General features: G+C 39.3%; 3 protein-coding genes across 3 annotated transcripts; all 3 read left to right on the forward strand.

The window, feature by feature from the left end:
- The first annotated feature begins 2,222 nt into the window (after nucleotides 1-2,222).
- LOC111143919 (olfactory receptor 7A10-like) lies at nucleotides 2,223-5,387 on the forward strand. The gene is made up of 3 exons (XM_022497946.1): nucleotides 2,223-2,577; nucleotides 2,863-3,007; nucleotides 5,165-5,387. The coding sequence occupies exons 1-3, from the start codon at nucleotides 2,223-2,225 to the stop codon at nucleotides 5,385-5,387; spliced, it is 723 nt and encodes a 240-aa protein (XP_022353654.1).
- Nucleotides 5,388-7,307: 1,920 nt separating this feature from the next.
- Nucleotides 7,308-7,448, forward strand: LOC111143788 (protein PIGBOS1-like). Its single transcript, XM_022497663.1, has one exon. The coding sequence runs from the start codon at nucleotides 7,308-7,310 to the stop codon at nucleotides 7,446-7,448; it is 141 nt and encodes a 46-aa protein (XP_022353371.1).
- Nucleotides 7,449-9,087: 1,639 nt separating this feature from the next.
- Nucleotides 9,088-10,232, forward strand: LOC111144023 (olfactory receptor 7A17-like). Its single transcript, XM_022498088.1, has 2 exons — nucleotides 9,088-9,653; nucleotides 9,866-10,232. The coding sequence occupies exons 1-2, from the start codon at nucleotides 9,088-9,090 to the stop codon at nucleotides 10,230-10,232; spliced, it is 933 nt and encodes a 310-aa protein (XP_022353796.1).
- The last annotated feature ends 5,485 nt before the right edge of the window (nucleotides 10,233-15,717 follow it).

Here is a 15,717-nt window from a genome sequence, read left to right on the forward strand (position 1 = left end):
TTTTTTAACATAATTTTTAATTATGTTATGTTAGTACCATACAATACATCATTAGTTTTTGATGTAGTGCTCTATGATTCACTATTTGAGTATAACTATCTTGCTTATATCCATATCCATTAGGTCTGTGGGAGAGGCCATTGTCTCTGGTTCTTTTCTTTGATGGAAGTTCCTCCTCCTAGTCATTCTGTTGAAGGGTGGTTGAGGAGATGTACAGAGTCCAAAATATCAACCATAATCCAGGCAAGATGCACCCTGGGAAAATCCAGAGTGGTCTGAAGTCACCACCAGGAAAACAAAGCCAAAATAAAACCCAAGAGTAAAATTTATAAAATTTAAAATTTTTTTAAACTTAAAGATTTTAAAAAAAATTTAAGGGGAGAATGTGGAGAATGGGGGCTATAATCTCTCAACGTGGGCAAGGTAGGGTGTTTCAGTTCTTCCTGGGTGTATTTTGTTCTCTTTTTTAGAGGGCACTATTTCCCAGAGTTACAGGAAAAATATAACTGGTATATATAAAAGGTAATATTGAACACCAAAAAAGGACTACATTGCATCTTATATCTATATATTTTTTAAAAGGTGTGAAAAAGTACAAGTTAAAAAGCTACTATTAAATCTATTACATTAGATTTCTCAACATCTAGTTGAGAAAAAGGTAAAAAGAAAAAAACAGAAAAGAAACATGAGAAAAAAAGAAAAAGAAAGTTGTATCTGAAAAATACACAAGCCCTGAAGCAGCACCTAGAGCTCAATATACTATTTTCCCCTGGTTTGCAGATTTTACAGTTTTATAGGGAGCCTAGGGTTGTCATCCTCTTGTTCTTCCAGCTTGTTTTCTGGGGGAGGAACTGGCCACACTTTTTTACGCCACCCTACTTGGGTGGATTTGTCCCGCCCCCATCAGTGGGCTGGGCTCCATGGAAACTGGATTTTTGGGCTTTTGTTTTCTGGCAGCTTTCCAGGCTTTTCTGAAAGTCAGAGCAAAGGAAAATGTCTGCAAGCAGACCTCTGCCTCAGGGCAGAGAAATTACAGAATTACAGTTCTTTTCTGTTCTTTTCTGAACCCTCCAGAATACACACCCTCCATTTCTTTGGAGCTGATGAAAACCTCAGCTTCCCTTGGGCAGTTCACACCCCTAGCAACCCTCTCAGCAGTCAACTCAGGCCCCTGCTTGTCTCTGCCCTTTGTGCTTCTAAAACCATGAGCAGTCCCAGGTCCAGGTCCATGCCAGTGGCTGGTCCTCGGTCTGCCCACATTGCCCCCTCAGCTTCTGGATCTTGTTTGAGCACTGTTTTCAGGTCGTTCCTGGTGGGCTGATACTGCTCTATAAGCTATAACTATCCCTGGCACAGGATGCTTTTGCACTCTGGTGTAATACCACTTTCCAGAAGCCAGCTTATGGTGCCTCCCTCCTCCTTCTCTTTATCTTCCAATATCTACCCACAGAATCACTACACCATCCTTCATAGCTCGTAACCAGTGGAGTTTTTCTGCTTGTGGAGATCCAGATATATATCTTCTTACATCTCAGGCTGATTTTGTGGGTGTCCAGAATAGTTTTGTAGATATCCAGCTAAATTCGGGGGACAGTTGAAATGGAGTCCCTTACTCCTCCACCACCTTGCCCCCTCACAATGAAATCTTGCTATTTGCAATGACATGATGAAGCTAGAGAGTATTATGGTAAGTGAAATAAGTCAGTCAGAGAAAGACAGATACCATATGATTTCACTCATATGTGGAATTTAAGAAACAAAACAAATGAGCAAAATGGAAAAAAAAAAGAGAGAGAGAGAGAGAGAGAGAGACAAACCAAGAAACAGACTCTTAACTTCATAGAACACACTGATGTTTACCATAAGGGATGTGGTGGGGGAATGGAAGAAATAAGTGACGGGGATTAAGGGGGGGACATGTAATGATCACCATTTGTTGTGTGGAGTGTTGAGTCACCATATTGTACACATAAAATGAATATTACACTGTCAGTTAACTAACTAGAACTTAAATAAAACCTTTAAAAATAAAAAATGAAGGATAATAAATACATAAATGAAGCTCATTTGCTTAAAAATTATTATTTCATTTTTTCTTCTTTCCTTGTAGTCACCACCACCACATGGAACCAAGCAATGATACCAGAATTTCATACTTTCTTCTTCTGGGATTATCAGAGGAACCAGACCTGCAGCCCCTCATATTTGGGCTTTTCCTCTCTATGTACCTGATCACTGTGTGTGGAAACCTGCTCATCATCCTGGCTGTCACCACAGACTCCCATCTCCACACCCCCATGTACTTCTTCCTTGCGAATCTGTCTTTTGTAGACATCTGTTTCACTTCCACCACTATCCCCAAGATGCTGCAGAACATTCAGAATAACAGCGAAGTCATAACATATGCAGGCTGCATCACACAGATATACTTTGTCCTACTCTTTGCAGGCTGGGATGATTTTCTCCTGACTGTGATGGCCTATGACCGCTTCGTGGCCATCTGTCACCCTCTACACTACACAGTCATCATGAACCCCCGGCTCTGTGGACTGCTGGTTCTGGTGTGCTTGATCATCAGTGCTCAGAATTCCTTGTTACAGAGCTTAATGGCATTTCGGTTGTCCTTCTGTACAGGCATGGAAATCCCCCATTTTTTCTGTAAACTCAGTAAGGTAGTTGGGCAAGCCTGTCCTGACAAGTTTCTTAATGACATGGTGATGTATTTTGCAACTGTGCTGCTGGGTGTTGCTCCCCTACCTGGGATCCTTTACTCTTACTCTAAGATCGTTTCCTCCATATGTCATATATCATCAATTCAAGGCAAGTATAAAGCATTTTCCACCTGTGCATCTCACCTTTCAGTTGTCTCCTTATTTTATTGTACAGCCTTAAGAGTGTACCTTAGCTCTGCTTCTCCCCAGCGCTCCCACTCAAGTGCAGTAGCCTCGGTGATGTACACGGTGGTCACACCCATGCTCAACCCCTTCATCTACAGCCCTAGATTCTTGTTTGTTGGGAGACTTTTGATTACTGATTCAATTTCATTGTTGCTATGGGTCTATCCTATAACTCAGCAATCACACTACTAAGGATTTATCCAAAGGATACAAATACAGTGATTTGAAGGGGCACATGAACCTCAATATTTATTGCAGTAATTTCAGCAATAGTCAAGACATAGAAGAGCCCAAATGTCCATTTACTGATGAATGGATGAAGAAGATGTGGTACATATATACAATGGAGCATTACTCAGCCATCAGAAGGATGAAATCTTGCCATTTGAGACAATGTGTTTGGAACTACAGTGTATTACGCTAAGTGAAATAAGTCAGTCAGAAAAAAACAAATACCATATGATTTCATTTATATGTAAAATCTAAGAAACAAACTGGTGAACATAGGGGAAGGAAGGGGAAAATAAGATAAAAACAGAAAGAAAGGCAAAACATAAGAGACTCGACTATAGAGAACTGAGGGTTGCTAGAGGGGATGTGGGTGGGGAAATGGGGTAACGGGGTGATGGGCATTAAGGAGGACATATCATGTAATGAGAACTGGGTGTTATACACAACTAATGAATCACTAAATACTAACCCTCAAACTAATAATGTACTGTATGTTAAATAGCTTGAATTTAAATAAAATGTAAAAATAAATAAATGTACTGGGGGTGAAGATGTGAACACATTTGGGAGGTCTTATTCTGCCTACTACAAAGTCTTTTTCAAAAGTGCATTATTTTGGTCATTTATGAAAGCAATAAACAGTTTACAAACTCACTCCTGAAGAAGGAGTGAATACCTGGTTTCCTCAAAGTTTCATGCTATGACAATATTTGGTGCAGAACTCTTAAATCTCCCTCCACCTAACTCTAACACAGGATCACAACTTTGCTAATCAAAGACTTGTCCATACACCAGGACCTGCATATCAACACCATCCAAGAGTTTTCTACAAAGGCAGAATCTCTGGGCCACCCAGGACCTGTGATTAGATTCTGCATTTATAGTGGGACCTGTGTGGATTCACAGGCACATTGAAGTTGGAGAGATGCTGGTCTAGATGAATTTCTCATGTGTTATGGTTGACGTTTGTGGTAGGATAATATTTGGGGGGTGCTTTCCTTTGGATTGTAGGCGTTCAGCAGCATCCATTCAGAGATCACCAGACATCCCCAGGGTCAAATTATTTTATGGCTGAAACCAATGCCACAGAGCTTGAGAACTAGAAACAACCTGACAGAATGACACTAGAGGCCCACCACATAGTCACATATTCAGTGTGGACAGATCATTAGCTAGCAATAAGCACCATGTCTACAATTAAGATTGGAATACATAAATGTACTTCCTTGGGAATAAAATGTTTATAAAAGTAAATCAAACAGTCCCTATGAGATGCAAGCTCATGTTATAGAACACAAAAATATCTAAACACATCTGTTATAACTATCAACCATTTTATGACAAAGGAGCATGTGATAGCTCTTACCTTGTATAAAGTAATGCCTAATTGTAATGGCAAATGTGTTTTTTTTTTTTTTTTTTAGCCAATGTGTGTGATGGCCAAGGTTTATTATCAGAAGAACCCTCTTCAGTTTTGAAGGGGCCGGGGGTGGGAGGTTGGGGGAGCCAGGTGGTGGGTATTACAGAGGGCATGTACTGCATGGAGCACTGGGTGTGGTGCATAAGCAATGAATTCTGTTACGCTGAAAAGAAATAAAAAATTTTTTAAAAGAAAGAAGAAGAACCCTGTTCTCTGCCTTAAAAAAGAAGAATAGACTCTGTCTGGAGACAGCAGAGCTGGGTCCACACCACATGTTAATTCTTTGATGATAAAATGTTCTAATCCAAGCGGGTTACTAGGTCTTAGATTTGAAGAAAATTATAACTTGGAGCTAAGATAAGATGCTAGGAAACTCACACATCAAAAGAGGGGCAAGTTCAGAGAAAGGGAGTAAAAGAAACTTAAAAATTACCAAAAACTGGCTTCACTTGACCTCTAACCCTGTCTTTTGGGAATTGAGATCCATTAGGAAAACATCCTTTCTGTCCAGAGGACTTTTCCACTTGGGAATCGTGTGCTTAGAGACTGGAGTCACAAAAGGGCAATGTGCCTAATGAGCAGATACAAAGAGCTCTAAATACTTCCTTGTCTCCAGTCCTTCAGCCTGTGCAACCTTGGATGTGAAAGCATGCTCCTTGTCTGTTTGTTCCAAATCCCAGTTCTGGCTGGAGTCTGATGCTTCACTCCGTGCTGCCTCGGATGAGGACAGAGCTTTCAGCCCTATCATCTGCTCTCCAGGGAGGAATTCAGACTTCCACAGGACACCTTCCTCTCAGACACCTCAGCCAGGTGAGTCCAACACCCCAACTGACTGTTGATGACAGGGTCAGAGAGAATGGAAGCCAAGAACATTGACCAGTCATCACCTGAGAGCCAATTCAACCTAGCCCAGAGCAAAAGATCCCTGTGTTTGTTTGTTTGATTGATTAATTTATTCAGTGCTAATGTCAGTTTCTCAGAGTGACTGCTACTCACACTTTTGAAGGTCTTTCATATTCTTTATCATTAAACTGCTATTATTATAATGCTAGAAAAAATATGTTGAGATTGTTAAACTCAATGTGTGATTCTAATCCAGTGTGATTTTGTCCCCTGAGGGTCACTGATCACAGTCAGAAGCCAGCTTTGCCTGTCACAGGGGAAATGGGTGCATGGGGGTAATGTCTAAACACCCTATAAGGCACCCTGCCCCAGGGCAGGATCTGTCCAGCATGTCCATGGCGCAGAGACAGAGAAACCACGAGGTAAAAAAAAAATACCAGTATTTGGAACACAGCTGTCTTCAGGTTCTGACTTCAATCTTTTAACAACTTACTTTTCTACCAGCAAATTCACAGTAACCCCTTGGCCACCAGTTTAAAATTTCCAACCACAAAGAATGTAACTGCTCTATAAGTTTGTTCCCCAGGCTGCTGGTGATAGAGATGTTTCTTGCTGTTCTTAAAGTATCCCTCAGTTTCAGCCAACTTCATGTATTTGATGACCATTCTCATTGATTTTTATTACTATATGCCTATATGTTATTCTCTTTCTCCCTCTTTTATTTTTAAAACACTATCAGCATTTTAAATTATTTCTTCAGATCTTTATTTCTCAATTGACTTTTGGAACATATTTTGACCATAAAAATTTGACATTTTATTTAAATGTGTCTACCTACTTACTTCTGAGTTTCTTGTTATATTTAAGTGGTTTTGCCCAACTGCAATTTTTGTGTGTCGTTTTATTAATGTTCTAATATAAGCTATGGTTACAGTAATACCAAGGCCATAATCCTCTGAGCTTTTGTAAGATCTGAGAGGGGATTGATTTCATATTCTTCCAAACAGATATTTTTTTAATTTCTTTTCAGCGTAACAGAATTCATTCAAACAGATATTCTTTTATGCCAATATTTATTTAGCAATTCAACCTTGTCCAACAAAATAGAAATACAACATTGCCGTATGGTAAATGTCCTTATACAATAAGACCTAATTCCTGACACATATAACAAATAAAAACTGAGGATCTGCCATAAGCCAGAACATTCTAGGAATATTACATGCTATATTCATATATAAGCTTTTTCCAATTTAGTTATTAATCCACACTGTTATCATTGATGATTGCTATTTTATATCCCATTTCAGTTCATTTTGGTTTTACATACAAATTTCCCTAGGACAGGTGTTTTGAAACTACTCATTTTACATTTTAACCTAGTTTTGGTTAACCTAGTTAAACCTAGTTTAACCTAGTTTTTTCATTCTCTAACTTTTTACATTCTTAGGTCTTTTTATATTAAGCACATATGTTCACAAAACTTGGTGAAAAAAAAACAAAAGTGAGCCAGGAAGGTAAAGTCCATGCACTTTTGAATCATGTCTCATAACAGTGAGGACAGCACAATGAAATAAATGTATGATATGATGCCCACAGACAGAAGATCTGAAGCAAATTATTGAGTACAAAATGATAGAATTGTCATGGTGTGGGCAGGATTATAGAGCATGGTCTGTGGACCCTTTTGCATGTTGGATGAAATCCAGTTTGAAGATTAGAGTGGGCACATTGGGTTTGTCAAAGGATAGAAAAATACCTAAAGCCCAAGAATGTCAATAAAAAGATGCCACATAAAACTCTGAAATTTGTGTCTGCCACTGAGTGCAGCAGATCTGAAGATATTTCCTGGATGTGGACTGTAATTTTTCAAAAGCCACAGTGTGACAGAAGCACTGTATGGGATTTGTTGAAAAATGTTTGGGAGATTGACTCTTCCAAAACTGCTTTTTACTAGCATCCTTGGAATTGCTGGAAGGATGTATATTTATCAACTAATATTGGAACAATATTACCAAGATCAGATGGAATTAAAAGAAAAGTTGAAATTGGCATAAGAATCAAAAGAGAAGAAAAGTTAATACTACATGGAGATGAACTGTAATTGCTTAAAAATCTACTGAAATTATACATTGATTATAAATAATCTAGTAGGTGGGGAACACTGAAAAGAAATTTTTTTAAATAAATAAAAATTTTTTAAAAATAAATAATCTAGTAGAAAGTTAAAAAAAAAAGATGCCACATAAGAGAAGGGAGAGAGGGGCTAACCTCATCTCCTGTAAGACCACATATAAAAGAGTTGGGCAAATAATGATGCAGGAGGTACAGGGAAAATAAGTCTTCTATGCTTGATATAAAAATCTCCAACTTTTGTTGTTTTGTGTACCTTTCCTTTTGGGAAGTGTTGGTTTATCCCATTGCTAATTTGAGGGGGGTGTACATTAATATCACACCCAATTAGAACCACACATTGAGTTTAACAATCTCAACATACTTTTTCTAACATTGTAATAATAACAATTTAATGATAAGGAATATGAAAGACCTTCAAAAGCGTGAGTAGCAGTCACTCTATGAAATTGACATTAGCACTGAATAAATTAATGAATTGTATATATACACATATACATAAATATATATTTTTATACATTATTTGTCCATAGGAGGCTTAAGAATTGGCATTTCTGCATTTTGTAGGGGAAAGTCACTAATCTGGTCTACTTGCATTGGATCCATTCCTAGCATAACCAGGATGGTCGGGGCTGAGAAAGGGGAATAACACAACCCAGAAGACCATGGTGTCCTCTGTGTGTATGACTTGTAGAGTGTGAGCAGTCCCCACAAAAGGGTGCCAGGATTCATAACTCCCAAGGTTACACAATACAGGGCCAGAACTGAATCAAGAGAGGACCCTAAGAAGGAGATCTTGTTTAATTAATCGGATGCCTTTGCAATACGATGAATACAGTGGGAGCAGTGGGAGAGGCAATGTGGACATGGATATCCCTGTGCCTTGAGGGTTCAGAGGTAGAGAGGCCACTTTCCTCCTCAGCATGTCTGATGACATCTCTCCTCAGTCTCCCTTCTGCTCATTCCCCTTGCAGCACTGACTTTGCTCCTTTGACTTGAACCTTGGAAACATGTACCTTCTTTGAGGATTTTGCACTGGCCATTCCCTCTGATGGACACACACTTCCCCCATATTCCTTCATCTATCCTTCTGTCTTACTTGAGATCTATATTCCAGTATCACCTTTGCAGAATGTCTTATATATCCAGGAAAACAGCATGCCCTATTCACACTATGCTTTACCCCTGCTTTCATTTTCTTCATACCACCTGCCACCATCTGAAATGCTTTTTAATTTTCTTATTTGTTAATGTATTTTTTTTCTACATCAGTGAATACTAAGGATTTTTATTCTTTACCACCCCATAGTCCTTGCCTAGACAATGCCTAAAATGTGGACAACACTCAATTTATGTTTGGGGAAAAAGTAAGTAGAACAAAAATTCCAAAACTATGGGGGTATAGAGGTTCCCCTGAAGTGTACCATATCTATGCACAACATATTAAAGTGAATTTCTAGAATATAAAATTTTAAAAGTAGCATTTAAAAACTGAGAGTAATACAAGATTCTGTGAAAATTAGTCATGCTATTTGTTTCTGTCCTTGAAGTCACCTCTACCACATGGAACCAGGAAATGATACACAAATTTCAGAGTTTCACCTTCTGGGCTTATCTGAGGACCCAGAACTGCAGCCCCTCATATTTGGGCTTTTCCTCTCCATGTACCTGATCACTGTGTTTGGAAACCTGCTCATCATCTTGGCCATCAGTTCAGACTCCCACCTCCACACCCCCATGTACTTTTTCCTTGACAACCTGTCCTTTGTTGACATCTGTTTCACCTCCACCATCATCCCCAAGATGCTGTGGAACATCCAGACTCAAAGCAAGGTTATAACCTATGCAGACTGCCTCACGCAGATTTATTTTCTCATACTCTTTGCTGTGTCAGACATCTTCCTCCTGAGTGTGATGGCCTATGACAGGTTCGTGGCCATCTGTCACCCCCTGCACTACACGGTCATCATGAATCCCGGGCTCTGTGGCCTGCTGGTTCTGGTGTCCTGGATCATTTCTATCCTGAATTCCTTGCTACATAGTTTAATGATGTTGCAGCTTTCCTTCTGTGCACATTTCCAAATCCCCCACTTCTTTTGTGAACTCAATCAGATTATCCAACTTGCCTGTTCTGACACCCTTCTTTTTTTTTTTTTTTAAAGATTTTATTTATTTGACAGACTGAGATCACAATTAGGCAGAGAGGCAGGCAGAGAGAGAGAAGGAGGAAGCAGGCTCCCTGCTGAGCAGAGAGCCCGATGCGGGGCTCGATCCCAGGACTCCGGGATCATGACCTGAGCCGAAGGCAGAGGCTTTAACCCACTGAGCCACCCAGGCGCCCCTCTGACACCCTTCTTAATAACTTGGTGATGTATTTTGCAGCTGTCCTGCTGTGTGGTGGTCCTTTTGCTGGGATCCTTTACTCTTATTCTAAGATTGTTTCTGCCATATGTAGAATATCATCAGCTCAAGGCAAGTATAAAGCATTTTCCACCTGTGCATCTCACCTCTCTGTGGTCTCCTTATTTTATTGTACAATGCTTGGTGTGTACCTTAGCTCTGCTGCTCCCCAGAGCTCCCACTCAAGTGCAGTGGTCTCCGTGATGTACACCGTGGTCACACCTATGTTGAACCCCTTCATCTATAGCCTGAGGAACAAAGATATTAAGAGGGCTCTGAAAGCAATCACTGGTGTTCCAGTGATGTAACAGCCAATCATCCTGGGTCTGAGGAAGTGCCCATGATTGCAGGGTTCACAGCCTCAGAACCAGGAATTGATATTCATTGATCAGACTTTGGAGGTAGAATTGGCTCCTTCTATTTATTTCCTGGAATTTCCATTTGTTTGAATTCAACTTCTCTGTATATTTAAGTAACTCACTTTACTAACCTTCTGCTCTATCTGATATACAGACAGTTTTCCCCATGTCCATAATATATTTTTCCACATTTTTTTCTACCCTTGATCAAAAATACTTGGAAATTCTCATTTATGTCCTGGAGTACCATGGATTTCTTAAGAATACTTTCTCCTTGGGTCACCAGGGTGCCTCAGTCAGTTAAGCATCTTCCTTGCCTCAAGTCATGATCCCAGAGCCCTGGGATTGAGCCCTATGTTAGGCTCCCTGCTTGGTGGGGAGTCTTCTTGTCTCTCTCCCTCTGTCTGCTGCTCTCCCTCCTTGTGCTCACTCTCTCTCTCCCTCTCTTTCCCTCTGTCAAATAAATGAATTTAAAAAATCTTTAAAAGAAGAATACTTTCTATTTAAAAACACATATCATCCCAAGTAATTTTCTCTTATTTTAAAAAAGAATAGTCATGATTCATATTATTCATACAGAAAAAAATACTAGTTTGATAACTATGGTCATTTATATAATCTTATAATAAAGGAAAGTATGAGATCCCAGTTTTTCTCTTTTGTGTATATCAAAACTTTGTATATCACTGCCTCACTGCTCATCCTGACAATGTAGACAAACTTATAGTTTGTCCTATAGGTAGTCACTGACTTCCAGTCTCCTTATTGGGATCTTGTTCTCCCACCCAGCTGTGTCCATTGTGCCTACCGCAGTGATGGGCAAAATGAATACCAAGTACGTGTCTCCAAGTGGAGTCTACACAGACACACATATTAGAATAAATAACTTCATATGGCCTTTGAGTCAGGGAAGATCTTAAATACGATGAAGAAAAATTGAAATTATACTTTGTATTACTAAGCAGAGTATTTCATTTTATGTTGCCATAAAACACTCATACTCACTGAAGTATGCAGTTTGACATCCATGTACAAGAATTGGCTTCCCCCTTTGTGGTAAATAATTGGTTGGCATGTTTGTGATGTTTTATTGACTCATCCTCTTCTTTCTGCTGCATAGAAATAGGACTATTTTCTCCCTTCTAAATGAAATATTTCCTCTTTTCTAAATTTTGTCATAACCATAAAATGGGAAATGATTGAATAAAATCAATATCATCCATTATATATCATCCATAAATATCTTCAGGATCAAAGGATGATTCATTAGAGAGACAATTCCTGTCCAGTCATGTGATTCAGGTCACAACCTTTGTGCAAAGAGGCATCTCCTTCCAGCTTCTCTTGGTGACCTGGAAGGTACTCTAACAAAGCCTGTCTTCATTTCAGCCACCTGAAATAGATATACAGAAACTCTTTGTTGAATCCAAAGGAAACATTCAAGGTTAGGAGTGTGAGTATGTATTGTGTGTGTGTACTTGTATACATCTTTCTCTAAAATGAACACATTCACACAATTTATGTAGACATATAGAGAATTATTTAAATCTCATCTACTGTACTGAAAAGAAAATCTAAAAAAGGGAGAGGATACAAATCCAAAGAATAAACATTTGAATCAACATGAAATAGGAAGAATGTAGAATTTTGACACAAACATTTAAAGTAGAATGAGTAACCTTAATTTTAATAAGGAATTATTTATCTCAAAATTTCAAGGACCTCAGATTCCAAACCACATTTACATTTATGCAGTGGGAAATCACTGTCCAGGTAATGGGGCAGAATAGCTCCAAACTTAAACTGATTTTCCCCTTCCACTTAAGGTGAAATTTCACTACCAAATGCCTTTACCCAAGAGAAGTTCACTAAATGAATTGAAAGGCTCAAACTCCATTCCTAGAAAAAATATTTTTCTGAACAAATGTATGAATTCCTGTTGTAATGAATGACCACGTGAGTGGCTAAAAACAATGATTTATCCTATTTCTAGAAGGTCATAAGCCTGAAATAGAGCTCATCGGGCTACAAGTAAGAAGTCTGCAGGGCTGCGATCCTTCTGGACACTCTAGAGGAGAATGGACTCTCTTTCCTATTTCACTTTTCAGTGGCTACCTGCCTTTCTTGTCTTGTGCCTTTCTTCTGTCTTCAAGCCCACAGCACAGAGTCAGAAAATGTCTCTCAGATTCCAGTACTTAGTCCTCCCTCTTCCACATTTAGAAGACCATTGTGATTGTTCATCATCACTAGCCATCAGGGAGATTCAAATTAAAACCACATTGAGATATCACCTTACACCAGTTAGAATGGCCAAAATTAGCAAGACAGGAAACAACATGTGTTGGAGGGGATGTGGAGAAAGGGGAACCCTCTCACACTGTTGGTGGGAATGCAAGTTGGTGCAGCCACTTTGGAAAACAGTGTGGAGATTCCTCAAGAAATTAAAAATAGAGCTTCCCTACGACCCTGCCATTGCACTACTGGGTATTTACCCCAAAGATACAGATGGAGTGAAAAGAAGGGCCATCTGTACCCCAATGTTTATAGCAGCAATGGCCACGGTCGCCAAACTGTGGAAAGAACCAAGATGCCCTTCAATGGACGAATGGATAAGGAAGATGTGGTCCATATACACTATGGAATATTATGCCTCCATCAGAAAGGATGAATACCCAACTTTTGTAGCAACATGGACGGGACTGGAAGAGATTATGTGAGTGAAATAAGTCAAGCAGAGAAAGTCAATTATCATATGGTTTCACTTATTTGTGGAGCATAACAAATAGCATGGAGGACAAGGGGAGATGGGGAGGAGAAGGGATTTGAGGGAAATGGGAAGGGGAGGTGAACCATGAGAGACTATGGACTCTGAAAAACAACCTGAGGGTTTTGTAGGGGCGGGGGGGGGTGGTTGGGGGAATCAGGTGGTGGGTATTAGAGAGGGCATGGATTGCATGGAGCACTGGGTGTGGTGCAAAAACAAGGAATACTGTTATGCTGAAAAAAAAAGAAATATGATAATAATTAAAAATCATTTAAAATATTGTGAGAATTACCAAAATGCCATGCAGAGAAACAAAGTGAACAAATGCTGTTGGAAAAATGGTGCCAATACACTTGCTCAATGCAAGGTTGCCATGAACCTTTCATTTGTTAAAAATAAATAAATAAATAAATAAACAAACAAACAGTATTGTGAAATGCAATAAAAAGAGTTATACGTGTAAAAAATATTGGGGGGCAATTAATAAATAAAATTTTCCTCATCTCAGTCTCTAAATATTAGGAGGATGACTGAGCAGGCATGAACTTACACCAGAACCCTGCCTGCATCTGCTCCCAAATCTGAAGACAAAATTCATTGAATTCCTCCCTACCATTAAACATTGTACTGCAAGATGCTACCTGAAATAAATCTTTATTGTCTTAAAAAAAAAAAACAATATTTTGTAATTAAAAAAAAAAAAAAAAACTAAAACCATTGTAATGAAACTAGTCCCGTCTGGATATTCCAGGCTAATCTCTATTTTTTTTTATTTCTTTTCAGTGTACCAGAATTCATTGTTTATGTACCACACCCAGTGCTCCATGCAGTACGTGCCCTCCATAACACACACCACCTGGCCCACCCAACCTCCCACTCCCCGCCCCTTCAAAACCCTCAGATTGTTTTTCAGAGTCCATGGTCTCTCATGGTTCTTCTCCCTCTCCAATTTCTCCCAACTCCCTTCTCTTCTCCATCTCCCCATGTCCTCCATGTTATCTCTTATGCTCCACAAATAAATGAAACCATATGATAATTGACTCTCTCTGCTTGACTTATTATTTCAAGATCAGTGATTAGCAGCTTTATTCCATATACTAGCTGAATTTTCCATACTTGGTAAACAAATGTTTTCAGCAGTTCTTTGGGCTAGGATGTAGACATTTTTCAGAAGCCCTTATTGTGCCTGTCACAAAGTCTGTTTCAAATATAAATTTTTCTATGCCACCCTTATATAAAGACTTGAGGATCACCTGGGTGGCTTAGACAGTTGAACTTCTGACTATTTCATCTTAGCTCATGATCTTTGGGTCCTGGGATCAAGTCCTGCATCAAGCTCTGTCCTCAGAACAGAATCTGCTGAAAATTATCTTCCTCTACCTCTCCCTCTGCTCCTTCCCTGCTGTCTCTCTCTCCCTCCCTCTCTCTCTTCCTCTCTCTTTGTAAAATAAATAAAATCTTTTTAGAATTTTTAAAAAGTTTGAAAAAGATGAGCACTGAGTGTTATATGGAATTAATGAGTCATTGAACATTACATCAGAAACTAATAACGTACTACTATATGTTGACAGACTGAACTTAATTTTAAAAAAAGACTTGACCGGAGAATTTATCAAAACCCATAGAGTTATCTGAAAACCTTTTCTTTCAAAATTACAAACACTGAAGTTTCCTGGTGGAGAAGACCTAAAACTACCTACACATCACTCTAACTCAGAAACAGAGCCTTACTCTCAAACTGTGCCCCGCAGACCAGGACCTGCAGTATCAACACCACCTGGGAGCTTGTTGAAATGCAGAGTCCCTGGGCCCACCAGACACGTGATGAATCAGAATTTGCATTTTAACTGTGAACTTTGGTGATTTGTATGTACAGTGAAGGTATAGAAGTGTTGGTGTAGAATCATAATTCTCACCTTCTCACTGTTGACCCTTGGGGCTGGATACGTATTTGTGCTATCTTGTGGATTATAAATATTCAGCAACATAATTTGAGACATGGTCAAATATCTCCAGGAGCAAAATCATATCTGGTTGAGAACCACTGTTGCAGAGTGAGAATTGGAAGCATCCTGACAGAATCCAATCAAGGCTTCTTCCAGTACTACATTTATAACTATGATATTGCAATTTATAATAAAAAAATATACATTTGGTTTTCATCCCCATTTCTGGCATAGAGCTTCTAAAACTTTGAATTTCCTAAGTAATGAGAGCCATAAAGATGTTTTTCATCAGGTTACTGAAGTGACTTTGGGAAAGTACCTATGGAGAGGGTGCGCTTGCCAGGAGGACCAACAATGTGATTAGAGAACTGGAACTTTAGTCCCCATGCCTTGACCTCCTGGGGTGGGAAAGGGGCTGGAAATGGAGTCTAACCACAAAATGGTGAATAATTTAACCAATTGTGTCTATATCATGAAGCTTCCATAAAGCCCAAAAGGATGATTCAGTGAGCCTTCAGACTGCTGAACACATGGAGAATGGTAGAGTGGTATACCTGGAGAAGGCATGGAAGCTCCATACTCTTTCCCCATACTTTGTCTTATGCATGTCTTCCATCTGGCATCATCCCACCCATGAGACCACAAATCTCAGGAAGGAAATATTCAAGAGGCATGCATAAACTTGGTCATGCACAAGCTCACCTACTGAGTCCATCATGTGACC

The sequence above is a fragment of the Enhydra lutris genome, unplaced genomic scaffold, assembly GCF_002288905.1.
Source record: "Enhydra lutris kenyoni isolate GAN:26980312 unplaced genomic scaffold, ASM228890v2 scaffoldscaffold10, whole genome shotgun sequence".
Classification (NCBI taxonomy): Eukaryota; Metazoa; Chordata; class Mammalia; order Carnivora; family Mustelidae; genus Enhydra; species Enhydra lutris.

Coding starts and splice junctions, on each gene's coding strand:
- LOC111143919 (XM_022497946.1), top strand. CDS start 2,223: ATGTACCTGATCACTGTGTGTGGAAACCTGCTCATCATCCTGGCTGTC. Junction 2,578..2,862: donor TCTGGTGTGCTTGATCATCA/GTGCTCAGAATT, acceptor CTCACCTTTCAG/TTGTCTCCTTATTTTATTGT. Junction 3,008..5,164: donor ATCTACAGCCCTAGATTCTT/GTTTGTTGGGAG, acceptor CCTTGTCTCCAG/TCCTTCAGCCTGTGCAACCT.
- LOC111143788 (XM_022497663.1), top strand. CDS start 7,308: ATGTTTGGGAGATTGACTCTTCCAAAACTGCTTTTTACTAGCATCCTT.
- LOC111144023 (XM_022498088.1), top strand. CDS start 9,088: ATGGAACCAGGAAATGATACACAAATTTCAGAGTTTCACCTTCTGGGC. Junction 9,654..9,865: donor CAGATTATCCAACTTGCCTG/TTCTGACACCCT, acceptor ACCCAGGCGCCC/CTCTGACACCCTTCTTAATA.